This window comes from Buteo buteo, chromosome 14 (genome assembly GCF_964188355.1).
Source record: "Buteo buteo chromosome 14, bButBut1.hap1.1, whole genome shotgun sequence".
NCBI lineage: Eukaryota > Metazoa > Chordata > Aves > Accipitriformes > Accipitridae > Buteo > Buteo buteo.
In genome coordinates, this window is record NC_134184.1 from 33,878,979 (window position 1) to 33,904,881 (window position 25,903).

The window sequence follows — 25,903 nt, forward strand, 5'->3', positions numbered from 1 at the left end:
ATAATGATCTAATTAAACTGTGCTTTGCACCTTTCTGCTCTTTCGTGTTAATCTCTCACTGAGCTCTGGATTAATTTGACTGTTTACATGGTATAAATCCCACAGTGGGTTTTCCCTTTGTGGGACTTTGACGTTAATGCAAAGGAGCCAGTGAGTCCTGAAAAGTCAAGGCTGTTTAATTTTATCGAGATACCACAACACTGAGGTTTTGGTGGTTAAACCAGTTGTTTTATTTGGAAAACTTAGGAAAACTCGCAGCTGTGACATGGTAGCTCAAAGACTCTGCTTTAATGAGGCATACAGATGTCTGTTATTCAAAGCACGAGATAATCATCAGTGTCTGAACAAATTCAAAATTATATCAGCTTCTGCTCATTTTATTATGCAATTTCCACTTACTCCATCTGTCACTCATATTATAAAAAGGAGATGTGTTGATAAAATAGAGGATTTACATGCTTCCTGGAAGTAAAACCTCAATAACCAAACAGTGGCATCTGGTTTCTGCAACCATTGATGAGAACCATTGTGATCTCTTTTTTAATGCAGGCATGATCCAAAGCACATTGAAATTTGACAAAAGCTTCTCCATCCTTGTAGTCCAGCTCATTGCTACTGAACCCTTGAATCTACCGCAGCATAAGAACTGGCCCCACAGTGTGTTCCCCTTACAGCTTTAATAAACTGCATTTTGATTCTTCTGACTTGTATCTGAAAATGTGCCTGTAAATTAGACTTCACAGATGCATTAGTAGTGTAATTGGGTTGCATAGCTGGTACCCCTCACAGCATTTCTCACGTCTAGAAAAGGAAATTAGGATCCAATGCAATTTTTTAATGTCCTTAAGAAGATCAGAGGGAAAAAATAAACTCCATTAATGAGACACTTCAGTGTCACCAAGGCTGCTTCTGCTTCTTCCCACATTTTCGTTGCCAGTGTATCACTTAGGCTGGGCTGCATATGATGTAGAGAGAGCCTAGAAATGAAGGAACATCCGTTAAACCCATTCCTCTCCTAGTAATGCTTTAAATCCTCTGATGATACCATCTCAATGGCTGCAAATCCCCAGTCCGTTTCTGTGCTGAAGAGCCCTGAAACATATCCAGACACAGGCACAGGCCAGCCCTGGGTCCTGATGCTGCTGGTGGGACAGAGGGGGGCTGTTGTCACCCACCAGTGGACTGGAGCAGGGTCCATGGGAGCACATGAGGCTGCTGGAGGGAGTTATAGTTCACCAACGGCCTGAGTGATAACAAAGGCTCGATTCTCTGCTGGAAGTTCAAGATGGGAAGGGGGAAAGGCAGGGAAGAAAGAGAGAGCAAGCTGTTGGGAGCAATTCATTCGCTAATGAACTTCTGGAGGAGGACAAGTGGGACCTGGCTGTGCTTGGGTGTTCTACTTGAGACCAAGCAAATGCCTTCCTCTTCCATGACAAAGATCTTAGGCTTATTGTTTAATCCAGTAATAAATATTGCATTAAAATAATTGGCAAAATAATGCAAATAAATAATGCATTTCTCCCAAGAGTTTAGGCAAAAATCTAACCCCACACCACAACATCCCCTAAAACTGGTCACACAACTATTGCTTCTCATCTGCACTGTTTTTTTCTTGCCTGGCTTTGACCTAATTTGGCTCTGTCCCTCAAATGGCTACCCACAGTTTCACAAGGCAGAGAGCAGGGCTGCTCACCAAGCCTGTCCCATCCCCAGCACTGCCTGCAGACTGCTGCCTTTTAGGAAAGGTGCTGCTGTGCTCCACATCCATAAGAGGATCATGATAATCTCCTTGACTATGAAGTTGATGCCAAGCAGCAGCATTAACTCTTTTTTTGCTGGTGAGATGAGGAAGGAGACCCACAAATAAATTCTTTGGATCTTTTTTTTCTAACATAAGCATTTCATTTGCTCCCTGGAGAAAGCAATATTCTTCCCAGGAGCTGGAATAGGATTTACTGTATATTAATGTCTTATTTTTTCTACTCTTTATCCTTAGCTTCTTCCATCTGTATTAAATCAGTCACACTGGCTGACCTGAAATGTGTCAGCTAAGATATTCCTGCACTGAAACTCAGGAAAAGCTAGTCTTATAAAAATGACAAGTTAAGGCAAGAAATCTTGTGATTATTTTCTTTTTCTTTTACTGTGGGCAGAATTGGAGTTTTTCATGACTCTCTGCTAAGCAAGTATCTTAAGCGTTTCATTTCTTGCTGACGAATAGCAGCCACCAGTGCCTGATACTAGCGTCCTCGTGCAAGGACTGAGTCAGCCTGTTTCTGGACACCTCCACCTTGAAATTTCATCTGGAAGAGGCTGTTATATAGATCATCCAGTTTCCCATCTCCCCTTTAATAGCTGGGGAGGATGAGTGAAAACTGAGCAGGTACAAGGGGACATAGAAATCGCTCTTGTCTTCCACACGATCTGCGTGTAGTCAGCCTGTCTCTAATGGCCCTAGAGGCTGCAGAATGGACTTGCTGGAAGTACCCATGAAATGCAGGAATCACATCGACCATTAAATATGCAGGGCTTTAGTTGCCCCATATCAACTGAGCTGTGGTAGCCCCATGGTGACCACTTCACCTGCCACAAATGCAAAACAGTTTGACTTACCTTGACCTTCTCTCATTGTCTCTCCTGTTGGTATGAGGCAGATTGTTCCTGCAGGCAGCTCACTCCTGCCTTCTGATTCAAACTGGTATTTTAGTAAAATACCTTTCTCTCTTTCCACTCCCATCAAAAAGCATCAGTTTTATGGCTCTGCCTGTAAAAACATAGAATCACAGAATGGTTCGGGTTGGAAGGGACCTTAAAGATCATGTAGTTCCAACCCCCCTGCCATGGGCAGGGACACCTTCCACTAGACCAGGTTGCTCAGAGCCCCATCCAACCTGGCCTTGAACACTTCCAGGGATGGGGCAGCCACAGCCTCTCTGGGCAGCCTGTGCCAGTGCCTCACCACCCTCACAGTGAAGAATTGCTTCCTTATATATCTAATGTAAATCTACCCTCTTTCAGTTTAACCAAGTTACCCCTTGTCCTATCACGACACTCCCCATCTTTCCTGTAGGCCCCCTGTAAGTACTGCAAGGCCACTGTAAGGTCTCCCCAGAGCCTACTCTTCTCCAGGCTGAACAACCCCAAGTCTCTCAGCCTGTCGTCGTAGGGGAGGTGCTCCAGCCCTCTAATTATCTTTGTGGCCTCCTCTGGACCAGATCAAGCAGGTCCATGTCTTTCTTACACAGGGGGGGCCCAGAGCTGAACACAGTATTCCAGGTGGGGTCAAAAAAAAAAAAAAAAAAAGCATCATCTGTCTGTCTGAGGAAGGAGGTCTGTCTGGGGGATTTCCTCTTGGTACTGATAACAGATTAAGGGGTGTCCCTGATTTCAAATGCTGGTGGAAAATCATTGCATAGAATAGCATTCACCAAAGCAAGCTGCAAATCAAGGCAATTCCATCCCGGAGAACCCTTCAGAAGAGAATACAAATCCAAATTTCTCTGTCCTCACTTTTCATGGATGCTGCTGGCAGGAGAATTTTACTGACATTCATCATCATCATTCATTTCCAGCATTCACCTTCTGCATTCACGAGACATTTTGACTGACAGAGAAAAGCAAAAAGAGACAGATGTACTCACTGGGGAAGGCTTATATATAATTGAACATATAAACATTTGCAAGCCACTGTTATTTTTACAATTATATGAATAACATTGTCTTGAATTCTGCTCACAGGCCTGTCAAAAGCTATGTAAAGCTGGGTACAAAGCAGCTCCCTGCTAATTCGTTGCACCGCAGGCTCTGGGCATGCAGCGAGTACTGGCGTTGTGTGGTGCTTTGTGCACTCCTTCTTCAAAGCACCACGTCACAGCGAGCACTGGAAGATGGGTGTCAAAGACACATTTTACCCTGGCTCTGCAAGGAAAGACAAGCTCTACCTACCACAGGGACTTTATATTGCAAACTGTCCACCCAACTCCTTTTTATGGTGTGAAGGGTCAATAAAGTAAGTTGTTTATGTTCCTACGCCATTCTGTCTTTGGGAAATACCCCAAATCGCCTGAATTAATGTCAGCTGAGCAGCAGGGTAGTGACAGGGGAGTCCTCAGAAGGCCCGTCTTGTGACAATTCATAAGAAATTAGAAAACGTTGCCCTTGCACAGCTTTGCAGAGGACTTTTTTAATGCATGATACAGTAAATCTATTTGATGATTGTCAGCAGCATATTTTCAGTACTGCTGGTCACTGGGAGGAGCTTCCACCCAAATGAGATTTGGAGGGATCTTCACCCCCAGTCAGAGTAATGAGTTCTGATAATGCTTTTTGTGAGTACAGTGCCTGTGCTCAAAAGGAATATTGCAGGGAGACCACCCTTCTTAGCCTGGGAGTTAAGCTCTCTTCAGAGGTATACATCACTCACCATGGCAATGAGAATTGAATTTTCTGCTCCCTGAGCTCTCCTGGATACTTAAACCAGCCTCATGTAACACTATTGTGGCCAGTGTCATTGCACCACTGAAAACTAAATGAATGAATAAATTAGAGCCGTGGCGTTTTGGATTGCTGAATTGCATCCAAGCTTTTTATTGCAGTCATGAACTCCTTTGCCGATGACAGACGGAATGATGCTTATTAGGCAGTTAGGCCGATCATTGTAACAAACGAATGCAAGAAGTACAGTAGCAAGGCTGTATATCAGAGAACTGAGAAGGGATTATCTCTTAAGACACCTCTTTCCAACACCAATTGCCTTTTGACTGCAGGGCCCCTTCATATTACACAACAGTTTATTCTCCCTTATTGATGCAAGTAATCTAAGTTTATGGCTCCTATCACAATCTTTTCCTCCTTGGCCTTTTAACTGCCTTTAATATAGAAACTATTCCCATCTTCTTGAAAGTTTGTGCTCTTTCAGCTTTCAGCTCCTATTTTATATGTCTCTGAATATCCCTCAGTGTCACATTTGCAGTGCTCAGTTCCCTCTTTGTCTCATTTCTGTGCAGTTGTCTCCAAGGCTTTTTCCTTGGCCCCACTTACCACATTGCTCCACAGCCACTCTCAGCTATGGGCAGCACTGCAGGTCCCTTTGGCTCTGCCCACCTCTACAGGAACTGGTCAGGTGCCAGACCACTGTTTGGATGCCCCTTGTTCCCTCGATGTATCTAGACTGGACTCCTGACCTGTTTGGGTCGTTGCATGGAGGGCTCAAAACAAACTGACCTGGACAAGGGTTTCATAATTTGCCCGAGCTGATTTACTGGCTACTTGGGAGGAGGTGGCCCTTTGCCCTTGGCATGGCACTTATGTTACCCATCAGTATGCCAATTTGGAGAGTTAATGCTAGCAGAATAATAACCTTACAAAAAGCAGTGATTTTTTGCCAGTGTAACTCGCTGAACTGGTTCATGTTAGCCTGAAATTGCATGAGGGAAGGGGCAAGAAGTGGGCAAGAAGATGTAGCTGGTAATGTACAGCGTGTCCAGCTATCCCTTTCAGAGATGGCACATCATTAGATCTGCTCAGCTGTGTCATGAAATTCACCCCAAAGTCATATTTTGTGGGCCATTAAACAGCGTAAGAGCAGGCTGCTTTGGGAAGGAGCGGTCCCGTTGGATGCCCCTTGTATTGCCACCTCTGGCTGTTAGTGCAGCTGATCACACACTGCGCATGGTGAGCTGGAGCACCTGGAAATCAACCTGAGGGAAAGAGAAGCCCCACTGCTCAGGTCTCCATGTGGCCACAGCAAGTGGCACTGAATATTTCCTGAAGGCAGTGGTGAGCTGTTGTGCTCCAGAGGAGGCTGCTGTGCCTGGGGATGCTGTTGTTGTTTTGTGCTGCTAGTCCTCACAGTGTGTTGTTTGGTGAACGTGAGGATGGGGACAAGCTGAGTCTTTGTCACCTCAATGGGAATGAAAGGTTAATGTGATGGGACAGAAGATTGTCATGTAGCATTGGGAAGCAACATTGTCTTCGTGTGTGTGTATATATATATATATGTATGTATGTAAAATTGTTCTAGGAGAGCTCTTCAGTGCAGATGTGTTTTCGTGGTGAGACATAGATATAAGCCTCCATTTAACTGCTCCCCTGGAGTCAGACCAGAGCCATCCATTTGGCTGTGGAACAGTTGCCCCAGGAAAGCCATAAACCTTTATTGCTTGGAGACCTTTCACTGGACACACCATGGTTTTCAGCACAGATGAAAGCAATGTGCTTCAGCAAGCAAAGCACAACAGACTACCTCAGGGAATGAACCACCCCTTGTGAGGGGGGGACTGGATGCAAATTGCTCTTTTCCATCTCCAATTTGTGCAGCTTTGCTGGATCTGTTAGACTCAGGGACCTGGAACACAGTGATCTGCTGCAGGGTACAGTGGCACATTTTTGTTATTTTTATTTTTTGATAGCTTAAGCTGGTTTAAGTATTTATCACTTGTCAACCTCTCTTTCGTGACTCTATGTTGCCCCTTGTCCTCAGGAAGAAAAAAAATGCTTATTTTCTACTGTATCAGTTCCCAAACAGCCATGTAAATGCTTGTGGCAGTATCTTGCTGGGGCAGTTGAGGAAGAGGTGATGATGGGAGAGTTTTGAGCAGAAGGGTGCAGAGAGGGACAAGGAAGCCTTTCAAACCATCCATCAGTGACAGCCAGGCAGGAAGATGACCTTATTCAGGTTCGTCATGCTGACCTTGTTGAAGTTACCCTGACACTGCTAACATGTTTTTCAAGGGGCAGATTCAGACCCAGACTGTAGACACCAAAACCTTGTCTTGATCAGTTTTTATGTAAAAGCTGATTTCCAGGGATATTTTAACCAAAAAATAGCACATGTTTACACTACCATGTTTTGTTATTGTTGCTAACTGCAAAAAGTATCTTATACTTAATTTACACTTATTTCACTTATTTAAAAGCAAACAAAAGATGCATTCATAAACTGAGAGGTAGAGCATCATACCTTTAACTGACACTTTTGCATTGTTTCCCAGGGACTTGTTGTTCCCAACAGAGGTAGGTAGCTGCTGAGATTATCATAAATGGAGGAATGTACAAAATGGAAAACATACTGTGGATTTTTTTCATTCCTGGAAACGTAGGCTTTGTCAGCCTGTTGGATTATACCTGTTTATCGCACCCTCTGGCCAGTCCCTATGGCTTCTGCAGGAAGAACACTTAACCGTACCACTTACCCGTATCTCAGCCTCTTCAGATCACAGCTTGATCTGCTAGGTTAAATGGCTAATTGAAGGTGAGTACTTCAGTGTACATTAGTCAAAGACTGTGGTTAAAATGGCAGATAATTTCTTTGTAGCTGCACACAAAGGTAGATGTCTCTGTTTCTTTTGTTCCTTGCCATCCCCACAGCCAGCTATGATGGGCTGCTGATTCAATTGCATAATCTAGCAGGACTCAGGGGCAGGGCTTTAACTTAACCATATCTAAGGTATCTATGTTATACAGCCACCCTTTCTTCTGCCTTCTTTCCATGCACTCGTTCCACATCTGTGTTAAGCCACATGGAGATATTGGAGGATGCTGTAGACCCAGATGTCTGCTGGAATCTCAGACTGTGTAATTAGCTATGACCATCTAGACACTAGCTGGAGAGATGTGTCATTTAGTGAATAATGCTTAGTTTTGGTGCCAAGAGTTGTACGTTCAGACTTCCGCAGACCATATCACAGGCTGTGAAAGTAGCTGTGTCCACTCCTACTGGAGCAAGGGCTGTGGTGAGCTCTGCCCTTGGAAAAGTTGGGCTTGTTTATTTGCTTGTTGATTTGACTTTTTAAAGTGTTCCCCTTCCCTGTTAAATAGAAGGATAGAAGGAAAGAAAGTTGAATGAGTTTGAGTCCAGCATAAGTCCGCCAATAAAATTACATGATTCACCCAGTCATTTGTTTTACTTTTGTTCTGGGTTGGAATAGTTCAAACCTTGGTGAACACCTTCCCTCCTCCTACCCCTTCTCCCTCAAGGTCTCCAACCACCACACAGAGGCAAGAAATCACTGTGCCTTTTGATACTATTATCTCCTCTTCTTCATGTAAGGAAAAGAAGGCTTCAAGGGACAATTTGAGTAATCTAAAGGTTGCACAGAATTCCCCAGTGGGGACAGAAGTCGGCTGTAGCTTTCATGACTCCCCAGGTCTCTGTAGTGATCTTGGTAACATTTCTCAGTCATTATTGTTGCAGCTTTTTTGCTTCAAAAAGCAGCATCATGTCAATTAAAGAAAAAAATAAAGCAGTCCACCAGGACCTTATATGTGTATATTCAACCCCATGTCTTTGCTGAGTTGCTCACTCTGCTCTTTGAATCCTACCAGCTGAGGGACAGCCTTAGCTGCTTTGCTTTCCTCCAGAGCCTCAACCTGAGCACTAGCAGTGTCTGGAAGTGGCATCAGGAAGACAGGGCAGGCAGGGTGAATGTGCTTTTGGGGCCTTGGCTATTTCTGCTTCATTACCGTGAAAAGCCTACAACTGAATATCAATTTATCTGTATTCAACCTGGCTGTTCTGCTTCCAGACCTCCTTTCTTGTCTGCAGCTGACAGGATGTCACAAGGAAGTGACAGGGCACTGACAGTTTGTGTGTCATGGTCCACTTCTATTTCAACTTGATTTTTATCTAGTAATGAATCAAGCCACAGGAGTCCAGTCTGGGAAAAAAAGAAAGTGTCCCAAGGAAGCAAGCTGAAGCTAGAAAGTTTTTCAGTCCATTAGGAAATAAGAATGCATTACAATGTGCTTTTTCACCTCTATACCAGACCCCTGTATTCTCACAAGGTAGACTGGGTATAAAAGGGGTTTTGCATTATTTATTAGTGTGTCTCTGTCACACATAATGAGGGCTATAAAGTATGTAAGAGTTTATAATTGGCTATCTGCAAGAAGAAATCCTAAGGGGGCTGTGTAAGGATCAAATAAATTATGCTTCATTATAGTAGTTATGCCAAAGATATTAGAAAATTGTTTTTAGTTGGAGGAAGAAAAAGAAGGAGAAGCAGAAAAAGAAAAAACCCTCATTACTTCCCAGACCCACTTCTGTCAAAGCCTTTACAGGTTGAGGCAAGATTTCAGTCCTCCTTTTTAAAATTCCTGATGTGTTCAAGATGCTAAATAAGCAGTTGCCAAGATACTTGGACAAATAATGCATAAATGGAGTTTATCTATATTGTTTTATTAATAAACTTTACTGAACTCTCCCATGCAGTTAAGAAGGAATCCCAATTCCCCACTATCCACTGTTGGTACATCAGCTTTCAGAAATGAAAGTTTTATCTCTTCTTCTCAGGGGGATATGAATGCCTCCCCACCCCCCCTTTCCCGAATCTAATTATTGTTCTGATAATTCAGAACAAGGATTCAGTGGCAGTAAAATACAAAGAGAAAAAGGATGAACAGCTGGTCCTGGAAGCTGTGATGGTATCATTTTAAAATGAACATTTACATTTCAGAAAAGCTAGGACGAAAGGGATCTCCATGTTATAGGGCTCTTCTGATGCTTCTGGATATAATCTCAGCTACAATGGAGGTGCCCCTGGCGTACGTAAGTTAGACAAGGAAAAGTCTTGTCAGATCCAGGAGGAAGGGAATATCCCTTCCCTTAAAGCAGTTATTGGGTATTATTCTAGTTTTAAATAGGAAGCCAAGGAAGGACAGAGTTTCTCTCATGGTACAATATACTTGGTTTTGAACAATTTCCAGCAGTGAAAATTACCTGTAGAAATAGTGAGCTAAAGACTGTGGCTAAAGCTCTGGCTTCACTGAGATCAATGGCAAAACTGATTGATTTTCATATGGGCCAGTTGTCCCCCATTAGATCTGCTTGAATGGGTAAGGTTACGACACTGGGCCTGCAAGGTCACATGTGCTTTTGTATGTTAAATGCAATAACTTTCACAAGTCTAAAAACATATCCCATAGCCCTTATGGTGCCATAGTTGTGCTGGCCCCTGTCCAAGCCATAAAGTGAACTCATGTTCTGGAATACATTAATAAAACAGCATTTTGTATGGACGGAGTTCTGTGGAAACTATAGAAAGCAGGAGCCAACTGCAGGGACCAAGAGCAGTGGAGAGATTGCAGCCTCTGTAAGTCGCTCAGGTCAGCCTGCACACCAGAAACCTCACCCCAGCTCCAGTCTTGGGGTATTTGCTGAATGCATAATTCCGTCAAACAGCTTTGGCTTGGGAACACTTGCAGGTGGTTTTATTTGCATCACAGGAAACATAGGTCACTGACTTCATATCTGAAGTGTAAGTTGAGGGGATTCAAGTAAGGATCAGCAGCACAAGTGGCCAGTGAGGACCTGGATGTGTCACAGGAGTCAGCGGGTTCTGAATGAAGAATGCAAGTAATGGTTAGTATACAAAGAGAGTTCAAAATGAGGCACTTCTCCTCTTCCTCCTTGAAGACTTTATAAATAGTCTAAGTGCCATTGTTAGTTGCTTCTGCAGCCATCTAACATTCATCTCATAGCTTGTTCATGTTCTGTTTGTTTCCATTTTTTTCTTACATTCTCTCTTAGTCCTTGTAGGAGGTCCAGCCAATGCTACTACTGCTCCTTAGCACTCACTACTCCTAGGTCCGAATAAGAATGCATTCTTGTATCTAGCAATTGCATGCTCCAGTCACCAAGTATTAATCCATTAAGCCAATGATCTTGTAAATTGGAGTAGATATATTAAATGCTGGGGATGGCATCAAGGTGCTGATAGGCTTTTATCAAGGACAGTCTTTATAGCAAAGATGTACTTGAAGAGTCTTCTGCTGCTCATAAAGCATAATTTCTGAAAAGTTTTTAGGAAGAGAGAACAGTAATGAGCTCCAAGATTCACACAGTTCATTTTAGGGTTTTGCTAGTTAGCATTGCCATCACTTTCAAGGTCTTCATTTAACTTGATTTAACTCTCCTTTTGGTTTCTCTCAGTTGAAAGCAATGAGTTTGGTTCATTATTCAGCTGCTCTGATAGTATTCTGGCATTGCTTTTTGTTTTTTGAAGGAAACATTCCAACAGATTGTCAAAGCCAGCAGCTGCAGAAATCCTCTGGATAGAGAAGGCTGTATGGAATGGCCAATTCTAGCAGGAAAAACTGAATAAATTGGGACTGCTTAATCCTTTGGAGAGAAAGGTGCTGCAAAGGGGAAGAAAATAAACTGCTCTCAGAGCCCTAGTAGGGGTTTAGCTAAGTCCATGGATTAAGGAGTGAACTTAAATTACCACAAGGAAGACACAGGTTAGACAACATGAAAAGCTTCTGTTGCAGACACAGAGCCACAAGAACAGATTTTCTTAGAAGGTGGTAGGATGTCCATTGTGAGAAGCTTTTAAAGAACAGATTAAACAAATATTTCTCTTGGAAGGTGCAAGTAGAGTTTATCCTGACTTCGAGGCCGAAAGGTGGACTAGATGACTTCTTGATATCCCTTCCAACCCAAGTTTCCAAGACTTTTTTTGTGTTTTAAGTGTGGTCTCTGGATAAAAGTATTTACTAAATGATACAGGAGATGGGAAGCAAAAAACTCTCAACATAAAGAGCTGGACAGTGCTGAGGCATTACTCCATTGCCTTGGGGTCACTCACAGGTGGGTCAGGAGAAGAGGATTTCAGAATAAGATCAAAGGTGGGCTCACGAGCTCATCATGGGAGAAGCATACCCTTCTACTCAGTTCTTCCCTCTCACACACTGGTCTTTATTACCAGAAAGAGTTAAGTATGTTTGAGATGTTGGTAAGTTTGTCCATATGGATTCTCTCTGGAGAGGATACGCGGCAGAGCCAAATTTTTCTGAGCTGCAGATGTGCAATGTATTTGTAACAAACTGCAGCTCCTGTCCAAAATTATGATTTATCACATTTTGTGGCAAACTGAAAAATGGGACCTATTTGAGGGAAATTGACTTGATAAAGTATTTTTTTCCTCTGCAAATTAGGTCAGTTATTGAGTTTGAATGCCTTCAGATAGAAAGCACAGAAAATTACATATTTTTCATTTGTTTTTAAAAATAAAAAATATCCTTTTCTTGGGTGTGTCACTTGAAGTGAATTTTAGAGCATGTAAAAATCATGCAAAACAAAACATAGGCAGTCTGACAGTATGGAAACAGTATTTTGAGTGTCACACAGTTCTCATTGGAGCTGGGCTGAACCTTATTATCTCTCTTACTGAAAACAAAGTAGCTGAGAGTGGGGTAATAGTGGGGTTTAGTTTAACTGAGGAAGCCATACGAACAATCAATCTCACATGGAGTCTATTATTGCTTAGATGTTACTCCATTTCTTTTGATTTTACACCGTAATTCAGCACAAAGGCAAACCACACTGAGTATACCTTTGTTCGTGCATAGATTAATTCATGTGTTTAGCTGCATGCTCTGCAAGTAGCCTTGTGGGTGAGGAGGGTATTTAAAAAGCTGCTTAAAAGTGCTGCAGCTACAGCAGCAAACAGTAAATTAAACTGACCTCTCCTTCACCAGTTCCCATGTATTTCACAACACTTAGCTGTCTATGACTTATCCATCAGAGAGCTCTACAGTGTATGGAGAGAGATGCATTTGATGGCTGCAGGCCCGTTTATCAACTAAGCTGGTGTGTACATTTTTGCAGAGTAGAGGGAGGCTTAAACCTGTGAAGCACCATTGAGGATAGTATAAAGGGGAAAGTGATTCGCAGCTGTGTTTGGTGACTGCCACTGGCTTTTACAGCATTATAGCAGTTTATCTTACTATATTTCCTACCTAGAGAAATGGTTTCCAAACTCATTTGATTTGAGGGGTCTTACAGACTCTCCAATAGAAATGTGGACCCATTCAATCTTTTTTCCAGGTTTAGATTGCCTATAACAACCTTAGTCTTCCCAGTTTATATTGAAAAGGTATGGCAACGCCTGTCCATTTATCCATTTTTCTGCTTAGGCATCTTCACTGACACAGGATATATTTCCTTCGTTCCCTCCTCATGGTCCTTCATGAGATCAGCTCACGTACTGGGAAATCCTTTGAGCATGGAGCTTCTGCAAAGGCTCTGGCTAGTTTTGTCTGGTCTCCAGTTGCTATTGAAATTCATATTAATGAAAAAAATATACCTTATCCCCTATGGATACATAGAGAATTATATATTTTGGGAAGTTAGTTATTGTACTACCTTTTATTAATTACAGTAGGCAGCCTTGTGTTTCTAATGGAGTGATTTCTATTTAAATACACTATGTCATATGCCATATGCTGCTCTAGACTCTTTGAACTGTCAGGCATTTGATTCTGAGCCACAAAACGATGGGGTGAGCACACAGATGGGTTGTCACATAAAGAAGTCTGATGGCATGTGATAACGCTTAGGCTTCCCCCCTTCCATAAAGCTTATAATGTACAAGTAGTGATTATGGCTTGCCAAACAAAAATGAGCTGAGAGTGAAACTCCAGAGTGTTTTCTGGAGTTCTTCAAGCATTTCAGTTCCACTCTGCAGATTCACTCTGCCAATTCACTCTGCCTTTAACTGGACCATGTCACAGCCTTTTCAGAAGAAGTGGTGTCAATCATTTTTTTGTGCAACAAAATGGGAGGAATGACACAGAGACTTACCAACGCTAGTCCTGTGTGGTCTAGCTGTGTGGTAGCAATTGAGGCAGATCAAGGCCATTTTGAAGCAGCAACTTGTTTCCATAGAAATAATTTCCTTTTAAGGTAGAGCATACAGGTTTACACTCAGGAGCAAGAAAATTTTTCCTTTAATCTCTTCTTCCCTGACATTCAGGTCATTTACCATAAAGGAAGGCAGAATTCATGACAGGAATTGAGATATTTGCATCTTAAGGGCAGAATGAGGGCAGAAGGATAGAAGATAAGGGATAAACTAAAGTGTAGGTAACTTTGGGACAGATTCAATTATGGATTCAGACACTTCTTAAAGGTGTTTACAATACAGGTATTTTCCCTTGAGGTAGGTTTCTAAGCTGACATTAAGATCGATAGATATCTAGGGTGAAACTCCTTAGCCTAAGTCTAGATGCTTTGCACCATACCCTAGGGTATGCAAGACCTCTGTGTGGGCTGGCAGGTGTGACAGAGGGCTTAAGGGAAACTTGCACTGCTCTGGAGAGGCAGCTGGAGGCCAAGCAAGGTACTGAACATCACTTAAACTGACAGAAGGTGATGTATTTGGGCAGCTAAATCCCACTTCGACTCGATACTGCCAGTGGAGCACAATTTTGTCACTGACCTACAAGTGCCTAGTGCCATTCAGGATGCCCTTGGCTATCCCACCTCCAGCTGCTATAGTCCAGGAGTGTCTGGCTTTCCCTATTGGCTCTGTGTCATGTCTGCCAGTCCCATGTGAATGTCTTTGCCATCTTAGGTGAACTTAGATGTGTCCTAGTCATAGAACTATGTTTATGTATTCTTTAGGATGAAAAAAAATCTTCTAGACTACATTGATTATACTGACAAGGGTGTCAGTTCAACTGCCGCTGCAGAGGCATCTCCATAGGTTTGATATGATCTGTGCTGTCTGAGGCACCTAGAAAGGAAGACCCATGCTGTTCTGGAGCAGGAGCTGGTCTCCAGGTGGGCTACCCAGCTGAAATGCAAGTAGTCCTATGTGCATGCACGTGACTTGAGCCCCAGCTGCCTTAAGCTGAGGTGTCTGAATGATGGAAAAATGGATTCCTAAAGTCTTTCATGCTGGAAGCGATGTCGAGAGGTCATGTCATCCAACCTGCTGCTTAAAGCAGGACCAGCCTTGAGTCATGACTACGATAATTACTTTCATGCCTCCAAGTATCCCCTTAGACAAACAAAAGCAGCCAAGTCTGGGTTTATCCAGATTGCTTACTGCTGTGCCTTGTGTCTAAACACTGGAGAATTCACAATCTCAATACTCCCCCCACTTACCACATCCATGGGCAAATAACCAGTACATATTGCAGAAAGCCCAAAGGAGAAAACCTGGTGATGCTGGAATCTCTCATATCCAATTGTCTGTACCCAGCACTCATGGTTGGGAGAAGTAGCCAGGGTGAAAGCCGTCTTTTATTTTTGCCTTTTTTCTTTCCTGATTTGAATCTTGGTCTCTCATCCCCTGGGATCTGTGGAGTTTCTGTCTGAAGGATGTTCTACTTGATACTAAATACTTGTATCGTCATTGGCCGAGAGAATGAAAATGTAAGAGGAACTGTGTGATTTGGTGGTAAGGGAATCGGCCTAGAGTCTCTGCTTCAGTGAATATTCGTTCTTTAATCAATTGGTACGTCCTCCAGATACCCTCCACCTTGACTCTGTGGCCAGCCTTAGCCTCACTTAACCATAATGCAGGCAGGTACCTGTTTCCTTGGATCTCTCTAAATCCCCCTGCATGTGAATGGTGCTGTATAATAAATGGTAATAAAGGAGTTTTCTATGAAATATCCAGCTACACACCGTAATTCAACTATTTCTCAAAGATCATATTACTCCTCCTACTGCATACATAAAATAGGTTTAAACTCTTAATATGTAGTGCTAACCTGCGCAGACTGTGGACCCTGCTTACTGCTGCTTTGTAAAACCTAGTTACAACAAGTACTTCCAGGGGTGATTTTCAGGGGTCGGAACTGGTGGGAGCTGCAGCCCCCTGAAGCGCCCCGCGCTAGCACCTATTTTGGAGGGCTTTAAAATTGGTGCTGGATCTTTCCTTTCCACGGCAGCAGCTGCCACAGTCCGGTCACTTGTCATTTTCCCAAATGGTTGTTATTAATTCAATTCCATTTAGTAGCAGCCCTGTGTTTGATTTCTCTGCTCTTCCTACTTCACTGTTTCTTTTGGGTTTCTGCCAGCCCCCAGCCCCATTTTCTGAAGCCTTCAGTATTGCTTTAAAAATGCTCAGGGCCAAATAGAGCGGACAAAGCCATTAGCTTTTGGGTAGCCATGTAGCATCTCTGGGTGGGGAGATTTCCCCCTCTGTGCCTGAAGCACCTCTGTCATAATGAGCACACCACCTTTGATCAAATGAAAATCAAAGCAAAATGATGCTTCATCTCTCAGAAGACTCCCATCTGTACCCTCCACTGCCCCGTGCCCGCAGTCAGGGAGAAAGCGAGGGCTGTGACTCTCCCATGACACAGCACTTGCCGTGCTGGATGCTGGCAGGCATTTGGAATGCCTTTTTTAGGCTTCGTCTACCACCGGCCCTGCTTTCCGAGAGCTCTGGGCAGTGGTAGCAGGCAGGTGGCAGCTCTTCGCTGTGGCTGTTTTCCGAGATTCAGAGCTGAGCAGCTGCCAGGCGGTGAGTGCTCATGGTGTGGAGTAACCCAAATAACAGAAAAAGTCTCATTTGAGGGATGGGGCTTGACAGTCAGAGGAAGGGGAGCTAAGCAAAGCCAAATACATTGAATTAAAACCTGGAGTTCAGAACCAGAAGGGAAAGGGTGGTGGGGTTTTGCCCTTGGCTGAGAACCCATGAGTACTATTTCCATCACACACAAGATGAAGTAGTGTTACTGGAGGCAGGATGCACAAAGTTGAAAGTTGTAGCATTTTATTCTCTCTGGTTTTTGTTGTTGTTCTTATGTTTCATTTTGCTTTGCATCTAGAGTCCCCCTAGTATCCCACTGGAGCAAAGTCAGTGGCAGAAACACCTTGACCTTCAGTGAAGCCCTGAACTGACTTGCTGTCTCCCATGCTGTGACCCTTGTGAGGAGGAGTGGGAGGAGATTTGGCACAACATAAATGTAATTTCTATCTGTGTGTCCCTGGGAACCCCTGCCTGGACACTCAGACAAGGGAGTCCATTATTACGTTCATTCAGATTGTAGGCAATTGTACCCTCTCTCAAACGATGCACTTTCAGTTCGGGCTCAATAAGGAACCAGTCAAATGCCCCATGTTCAGTGACTACTAACTCAAAAGAGAACTTTTGCCCAAGTGTTGAGCTCGTGTTTAAGCCTAATAAAAGCCCAAGTCAGGTGCATGCCTGGATTTCCTGAGGGACAGGTACTAACAACAATAGAAGGGACTGGTGTGATAGTGGTTCTCTAACAGAAGAACAACGGAGAAACCAAAGAACAGAGCAGTGATGTCAAAAGAAGCAGTAGGAGTGTGACCTCAAAGAACAGATGCTTCTGGGTGAAGAGCTGGGAGCTGCCAGTATAAAGACATCGTCCCTCGTGAACTGAATGGAGGCTGGACGCCTGTGGGCATGGGAGCCAGGCTGCCTGCAGCCAGCACAGCCTTGCTCCCCCTGTTTCCCTCTTTGCTCCATTGGGTCCTGCTGCTTTTCGCAGGCTCTGGAGTTTATTTGAACCTGCTCTGATCCACTTCTATCACTCTGCAGTTGCTGCTTGGTTGCAGCTCCTGGAGAGTTTCTTGAGCAGGGACTTCAGAAGCTGTGTCTGCTGAAGTATTTCACATCATAGTTTTTAACCAGTTCTTCTTTAACCTCGTTGTTTATTGGCTAAGGTATGTCTGAAAGCAGCAGACAACTTCATGTGCCAGCTCAATTTTACTTTCACACTGCAGGATCACTTTTATAGCATGTAAATGCTTTAAAACTATTACAGCGAGGAGAGTTTTTAAGTCAGAACTGGAGAGTCAAAGTCCGTGCTGCATCTAAAAATTGGTTTTGTTTTGCTTGTAGAGATTACTGTACCTTCAAGTGACAGATGGGAATGTGAAAACTTTCTATCATCCTTGAAGATTCAGATGGGCTAATAGAGAAAAAATGTGAAAGGAAGAATCATCATTAAAATGGTCTTGAAAGGGATGACTTTTAAATTATTGTCTGTCAGCTTCTCCAGATGGCCTGAATATCTGACAGATGAGCAGTATTCATTAGAAATGCCTAGCAAAAAAAAATGGCAAGGTTTCTTTTGGGTCAGGTCCGAAAATGAAAGGGGAAAAAGTAGAAGATGGGGGGGAAAGAAAGGAGGAAGATATTTTGAAGAATATTTTTCTCACTAAAAAAGTGACTGTACAGAAGGTATCATTCGGTTCTGGTTTTATTTTCTCTGTGCAGTACATATATCAAGCCTGACACATTCCTTTTATTTTTCTAGGTGGAAAGACAAACTGGGTTTTCACAATGACACTGGGCTCCTTCCTACTTGAGAGGCTTGCCAGGCCCCCCCGCTACAGCGGTGCAGACACCCTCTAACTGATGGCCAAGGAGGCCCTTTACGGTGCCTGGCCAGTCCCTTTCACTGCATTCATAGGGTATAACTGTGACTGGAGCTGAGGATATACAAAAAAGGAATACAATTCCCAGTGCCCATGTAGAAAGCTCTTAAAAAGCCCATAATCAAGGAAAGCCACCATTGGTTTAGTTACCATTTAAAAATGCATTTTCTAGCAGCAAGGCTCTGAGGCTGAATCCAAAGCTAAGTGCCTCATTTACTGTCATCACTACCTCTCTTTACTGATCAAACTGATGGTTTCCCCCATCAGATTTATGTGAATCATGTGCTTAGGTTTACCCTATGCAAGGGAGAAGGAAGGACACTGGGGAAGGTTTGGCTTTATTCAACAGGCTTTTGAGGATGCAATGATCAAATGGGCTGACAACAAAACAAGAATGACCCGTATAGGAATCAGGGGCATGCTGTGACCTCAACAAGTGAGAGGAATAGCTGAGTCTGTAAAACAGGACTTGCCAGCTATGAACTGTCAGGAGAGTTACAGACAATTAATTTATGATGTGATGTCTACATGGGTTATTTAAGGCACAGCAGATCTTTGGGTGGAGGCTGCCATTAAAGCCACAGCAGCAGTCTGAGGACTGCCCACCACAGGGACTTGCAAGCTTCCTTTTTTGTGCATTGACTTTTGCCGATCAGTCTTTGTCTTTCTGAGTGCAGTCATTTTGCCCATGGCAAAATCTGGTTAATGTCTCTTGCTTTATTAATCCTTCTGTATTTATTGTTTCAGACTTGCCTATATCCAATCTTTCTTGGAGATATTAATAGTGGTTAATATTTTACCTCTTGGAGTAAGCTGATTGCTGCATGCCACAAATCATTTCTTTATCACTTCAAAGATGAAACCTAGATCTGTGCCAAGCCATTAATGTAATTACTGTCCCTTCCCTGCTGCATCCACCATATGTAGAACCTGTTATATGCAATTATTTTCAATCACAAGCTCTACTCCAGACAGACAAGATCATCTTTCAAGTGCTAAGTGTTACCAAAATATGATTACACATTATACCCACAGCAAGAGTGACAGGGAAGGCAGTCTGGGATGGACAAGGGTTACTTTGGGCAGTTTACTATTGAGGCATCCATCCTCTGAACCCCTGGTTTGTAGTTTTGCAACTTGTAGGTCTAGGCAGCTCCTCACTTAGCACATAGGCAGGTTTTAGCTCACTTTTTGAAGGTATCCAGCTCTCTGCATGGACTACGCAAAGAGCCTAGTGGCTAAATGGGACCCTGTTAAACATTGAAGCCAAGCACTTAATCCCAGCTTTGCATTGCCAAAGCTGGCTGCATTAAGGCAGCCCTGCAGCTCTCTCCCATGTGCCTCGCTAGCACATTGAGCCAGCTGCAGCACTTGCAATAGCAGTGTTTCACGAATCAGGGAAAGGAGCCCGCTTCATTCCCGAATGCAGAACTGCTGCAGAAGAGCTGGCCTCTGACAGTGCCAACACCTCCACTGGTGCATGGCACGTCATCCAAAACAGCAGCCAAGTGCCACCAGTGCCTCCACTGCCATCTGACCCCATCCCACTGACTGGCTTCCCCACACCTCGAAGCTGCAGCCCCCTTTGTGAAGGTGCTGTTTATGGACTTGCACATTTCCTTCCCCTTTCTATTTCTTCTAATGACTGTAGTGGATAATGAAAGATGACAGGTGATGGTAATTACAGCATGGTGGGTTTGTGGGTTTTTTCACTTCCCTAAGAAATCTTATAGGCATCCTAAGCATTTTAAGCAGCTGTAAAGATGGGTCTGGTGCCCCGGGTAGCATAGCTGGCTAAATACAAGAACTATAGGGCAGACCAGGATGTGACTCTGGAGCTAAACCAGTAACTGCTCTCCACTGAAGCTGCAAAATTAGCTTAAGGATTTCTGTTGGGTTTGCAGGCCTTGGATTTAACTTAGATCTTTAAATGGAGGTTGCAGCTGTTCAGCAGGATCTACATGTTTCTGTGATTAAAAAAATTGGCTGTGAGTATGTATGGCTTAATAGCGGTAATAGTATGCAGCCTTTTTGCTTTTGCAGGGTCTGATCCACACATTTAGTTGCTTACAAACAGGGGTGGATTGATTAGAAGGGAAAGAACGGGCTGAGGGGCTTTTGTCCAAGTCCTATTAACAACATGGGCTTTGAGGCACACTCCACACTTTTAGTGCATAAAATAAGGGAGGTGAAACGCCAGTTCCCAGCTTTCCTGCCCATGCAGACCAAGGCAGTATCAGCCCTGTTGAAGTCATGCACAGTCCTGCTGAAAGCAGTGGGACATTACAGGCACTTTTATACATATATACATACCTGCCGTGGTTTCAGCCCAGCGGGTAACAAAGCACCATAAAGACACTCGCTCACCCCCCCCCCCGCCCTGGTGGGATGGGGAGGAGAAAATATGAAGAAAAACTAGTGGGTTGAGACAAGGACAGGGAGGCATCACTCACCACTCATGGTCACGGGCAAAAGACAGGCTCAACTTGGGGAAGAAACAAAATCAATTTAAATTACTACAAATCAAATCAAAACAAGGATAATGAGAAGTAAAAGCAAACCTTAGAACACCTTTCCCCCAAGGAATGTAGCCCCATGCTCGTGGCAGCACCTTTGGTCTCTGGCAGGTTTTGTGTTAGCTAAATGAAGCATGTCAGCTCGCCCGTGGCTTTGAACCTTGTCCTTTGAATGTAAACGTGCTGCCACTCATGCTTTGGGGCCATGCAGCGGCACTGGTGTTAGGCGGCAGTTTCCCGTTTGATCTCATCGTCACAGTCAGTGCAGGCTGCAAGCAGAAAAGAAGCCACAGTGCTCGATGGCTGGCACTCCACAAATGAAACTCAGCACTGCTAAAGCCCAGCTGTGACTGGGGTAGGGAGGTTTTCTGACATAGCACACTAGTTTTCCCTTGTTTGGTTTATTTATTTCTAGGAGGCACAGCTAATGGTGAGGCTAAATGGTGGGTGCTCTGAGCTCGTTATTGGACAGTGTGGACTGGCTTTATGGGCAAGCATCCATATATGAGTGAGGCAGTTGCTCCTTTGGAGCAATTTAACATTACAGTATATTGCATTGCTAATGAATTTTTGACTGAAGGCCAGAATTTATTCTCACTGAAACTGGGCTTTGGACTTACAGAGATGGACATACAGAAATGGGAAAGAGGGTGTGACAGGGTGATGAAGAGGTCTGCCTAAGGAAGGAAATAAGTTGCCAAGGCTTGTGGCCACTGTATTCCAGGTAGCATCAGAGGCAGAAAGAGTGAACAGGTACATGTGTTTGGAAGAGCATGAGCTGTGTTTGGAGGGTGGCAGTTGAAAGTGCTGTGAGCAATAGTCGTGGGAAAAAAACCAAACAACAACCTGTAACTGCAACAAAACCTAAAGAGAGCTGAAAACAAACAGTCCTCTGTGAATGCGATGGGCACTAGACACTCTTGCCACCTGAGGAGAGTAATTGGCAAGTGCTGAGTAAGAGCTTGTTCTGGGTTTGGAGGGGCAGCATTGTTATGGTAATAGTCCTTTCATTTGCCTGCAGTGCTGCTGTTGTGCTCTCCTGGAAGAACTGGGCAGGAGGCTTTCCCAGGACCTATTTGTGAGGAAGGGCTGGCTGCCGTTTCATCTGGTCCAATGCAGGCGGCTGCAAGCCTGCCTTCCCTCTTACCCACTGGACACATCTCCCTGCCCCTCACAATGGAGCCTTTGAGCATTTGCGAGGTCTCCCAGACAGTCTGTTCAAGGAAACAAGAGGATTGAAACCAGCCTAGCCAGGGTGGTTCACTTTTGGCCAGAGCAGCTGTGGTCTGCCTCTGCCTGGGCTGGCACCGGGCAGGTCATGGGCATCACAGCCAGTGTGGGAAGGGTTCAGAACCATAGCAGGACTGGCCGGGGCTGCCATGGTCCACCGGTCTGTGAGGCTCTCTCTGGCATCTAGGTGCTCTTCCTCCCTTCCCCAGCCATTCTCATCATCAGTGGTGATGTTCCTCCTTGCCCCACTGGGTCCTGCCCATTCCTAGCACTTCAGCCATGCTGTCAGCACTTCACAACGCTGTTCTTGCTTTAACAATTTAAGTGAGAACCAGTCACTTAAGCTGTCTTTAACAAATGTAGATCCAGTTTTGGCCTAAGTTCTCTCGTATGAGAAACATTGTTTCTGAGAATTTAATTAGAAGTGACTATCATTTAAATGGATTTTACCAGCTGCCATTGGCTCTGCAGCCCTGAAGTTAAAAAACAGATGATACTGTGAAAGCCATTAGCAAGGACTTTAGAAGCAACTGCCTCCAGGTCAGGCAAAGTTCTGACGATACCTAGCATTTCATGTGTCCTTAATTGCTTTTCTCCCTTTACAGCTGTTGGGTGAACGCACCATCTCAGAGGGGGCTGCCTCAGGGATTTCTTTTCCATTATGTGATGTAGATATGGAGAGAGGAGCAGGCAATGACTGCTCAACAGGGAAAGGAAGAAGTAGACTTGAGCAGCAAGAAATTTGAACTTAGTGGAGGAAGATCTAAGGAGCTAATATTGGGCCTAAATAGGGGCAGATGTGCTTGGAGGAGCAGCAAAGGAGTTGCTGAGCTACTTTGCTAACAGTTGAGATGCTAAAAGTATTAAACATCTTTTGGAGAAAGATGAGATACCACTTCTGGACTTCAGTGCCTTGTTCAGGTGTGTCTCCAAGTGAGTCAAGAAAATAATAAGGTGATTTCTGTATCTTGCAGGAGCATCAGAAATACGAGAAGCTGAGGCATCTTGAGGATGGAGACAGTAGAAATGCACAGCTAGCTCCAGGCCCTGAGTCAGAATCACTCTCAGGACTCCTGTTAGACTGGTGTGATGTCCACAGTGCCTCTATCACTACACCCAGGGCTTTTCTGCACTAGGAGCACAGCAGCAAAAGTGCTTTGCCAGGGAGCACATTGTCCTTATTGTCAAGAGAGGAAAAAGCAAGGTGGTGTGAGGTCAAGGGACTTGCCCATAGTCAGCCAGTGACAGCTGTAGGGCTTGAAACCTTGTCCCAGTCCTGTGCTCTGCCTAACAGCTAAAAGGCACTACTGCAAACCCACACTGCAAACTTTTTAAGGACTTGCTTGCCTTTAGAGCCTGCAAAGTGTGAGGCGTGCCCAGCCCATTATCTACACAGTGATTCATTTCCAATCGTGTAAATAAGATCTGACACAAAGGAGGTAGCATTTAAATGCTGTAGTGTACATTGAAATGTTCTCTCTAGGCTCTCTGTGTAAGAAGTTTTGCCAGCTACACCAGCTTTTTGGCAGCTGCTGCAGTGACAGCTGAGAATGCAATATGATCAAAATGCCACTTCTAGCATCCTAGCAAGATCTTGTGAAGGGAAAGACTTAGCCAAAACACATCTGTTTGGGGCACCATGAGGGCTGGAGAAAGCAAAGCATTTTGTGAATGTTAAGCCAAGCATGATAATAGGTAAATGGCTCAAGACCTCAGTTGTTTTAGCTGAAATTATTTGAGAAAACTTTGTGGAGTCGGTACCTGTGTTATGAATTGATTCAGGTGACATGAAACCATTCTTCCCTGCTGTTGTGGTTTAACCCCAGCCAGCAACTAAGTACCACACAGCCGCTCACTCACTGCCCCCCACCCAGTGGGATGGGGGAGAGGATCAGGAAAAAAAAAGTAAAACTCATGGGTTGAGATAAGAACAGTTTAATAGAACAGAAAAAAAGAAACTCATAATGATAACAATAATAAAATTACAATAATGATAATAAAAGGATTGGAATATACAAGTGATGTACGATGCAATTGCTCACCACTCACTGACCAATGCCCAGTTAGTTCCCAAGCAGCAATCCCCCCCCAGGCCAACTCCCCCCAGTTTATATACTAGACATGATGTCACATGGTATGGAAAATCCCTTTGGCCACTTTGGGTCAGCTGTCCTGGCTGTGTCCCCTCCCAAGTTCTTGTGCCCCTCCAGCCTTCTTGCTGGCTGGGCATGAGAAGCTGAAAAATCCTTGACTTTACACGAAACATTACTTAGCAACAACTGAAAACATCAGTGTGTTATCAACATTCTTCTCATTCTGAACCCAAAACACAACACTATACCAGCTACTAGAAAGACAATTAACTCTATCCTAGCTGAAACCAGGACACCTGCCCTTTGAAAAGGTGAAAAACAAAGGAAAATGACAATGGATTAGCACAACTGTCACTTTTCCTGCTAGAACCTTGATAGACCCTGGTTGATTGTTGTTTTAATTAATCAGAAGCAATCAGCTTGTAAATGCTGTGATTAACACAGCTTCTATTTAACCCCACATTGAGTTTTCCATACAGTACATGTAGCAGCTCTGCAGAGTAGAAGGGGAGTCTAAAAGCTCTCAGGTAGAAGCTCCAGAAGCTGAGGATGGCTTCTGCTGCTGAACCACCAATGCTGCCTCCAGCCCACAGACCAGCTGCAAAACAGTGTAGCAGAATGCAGCAGTAGAAGTCCAAATTATTTTCTACTGTTTTTAGGAGAAAAAGAGATTATTTTTTTCCTCTGAGATTCCCAAATGGCAGTTTGACACTTTGATTCCCAAGTGGCAGCCTGTGTTTAAGCTAATGGCAATTGCTTGTATAAACTCATTTCCTTTCTCTCCATAGGTTTGTTGATCGGCTCTGGTTGTGCCCTCTATCCTCTTGGCTGGGACAGTGAAGAAGTCAGACAAACCTGTGGTAACCTTTCCAACCAGTTTGAATTGGGTGAGTCATCATCAGAGCATCTCAGCCACATTAGACTCTTCTATGTGTTGTCCATAAAAAGCAAATGAGGACATGAGCACAGGCTTGGAGAAGCAACCCAGTTGCGTGTGGTAGGGTATTCATATTGCATCATTCTGGTATGGTGCTAAGGCAGGGGATTTCAGATAGATTTGCTGGAAATATTTTCCAGAAGAACATTATAGAAGAAAATTAAGGAATGTATACATGCACGTATATATATTTATATTTAAGACATCAGATTTAATGGTCTTGCATTATGGTAGCTAACACTCCTGGAGATCTTGACAGGGTAGGCAGAGGCATCATGTCACAGCGCAGGTCAGGGTGATTGACAATGAGTGAAATTAGCTGTCTTTGAAGTCTGGCATGTTTATGGCCTTCTAACCCCAGCCTAAAGAGTATGGTTTTGGTTACTCACATCCTTGGTAAGCTGGTAAATAACATTTGATCCCTATGTCAGCCTTCTCCTAAACAAGCCACTGGTCTTATTGTTGATGACTGCACTGAGCGCTGAATGAGAGCCAGGGATGTGGCCAAGCTGGGCTCATGTCCATGTGGTATGGGGCGAGCCGCTTCTGGAGACGGCTCTAGAACACAAGGGCCCAGCAGCAACCTAAGGATTAAGCAATGGGGATGATCAGGATCTGATGTTTGAATGCACATCCAGGTCCTTGTTTGGCTAGAAGGATTGATGCAGCTGCTGATACCCTACTGTATAAGTGGTCTCTGATCCTGTGTCACTTGAGGACAAGGGGATCTGCAATTCTCCTGAAGGAGCGGGAGAGACTGAGCACCCTGACCCTCCGCAGGCTTGAGAGCTCCCACTCCCAAGCACAGACACACACAGCTCCCCATTTCCAGCCTCTGCAAGTTAAAACTTATGGTTAGTGTTGGAAACCTTTTCCATAGCTGCGTTTGCAGGGCTTGTGGTAGGCTGGTAGTAATCCCAGTGCAAATGACAGTGGACAAAAATGGTCTCCTAGGGTTAAACACAAACCTGCTGCATTA

The 25,903-nt window shown here is 44.0% G+C and overlaps 1 protein-coding gene across 1 annotated transcript in view; it reads left to right on the forward strand.

Moving 5' to 3' along the window:
* Positions 1 to 25,903, forward strand: part of LHFPL6 (LHFPL tetraspan subfamily member 6) — a 147,272-nt gene that overhangs the window by 107,021 nt on the left and 14,348 nt on the right. Inside the window, exon 3 of the mRNA XM_075046334.1 lies at positions 24,776 to 24,874. Coding sequence (XP_074902435.1) covers positions 24,776 to 24,874 — 99 coding nt within the window. The remainder of the gene's footprint in view (positions 1 to 24,775; positions 24,875 to 25,903) is intronic.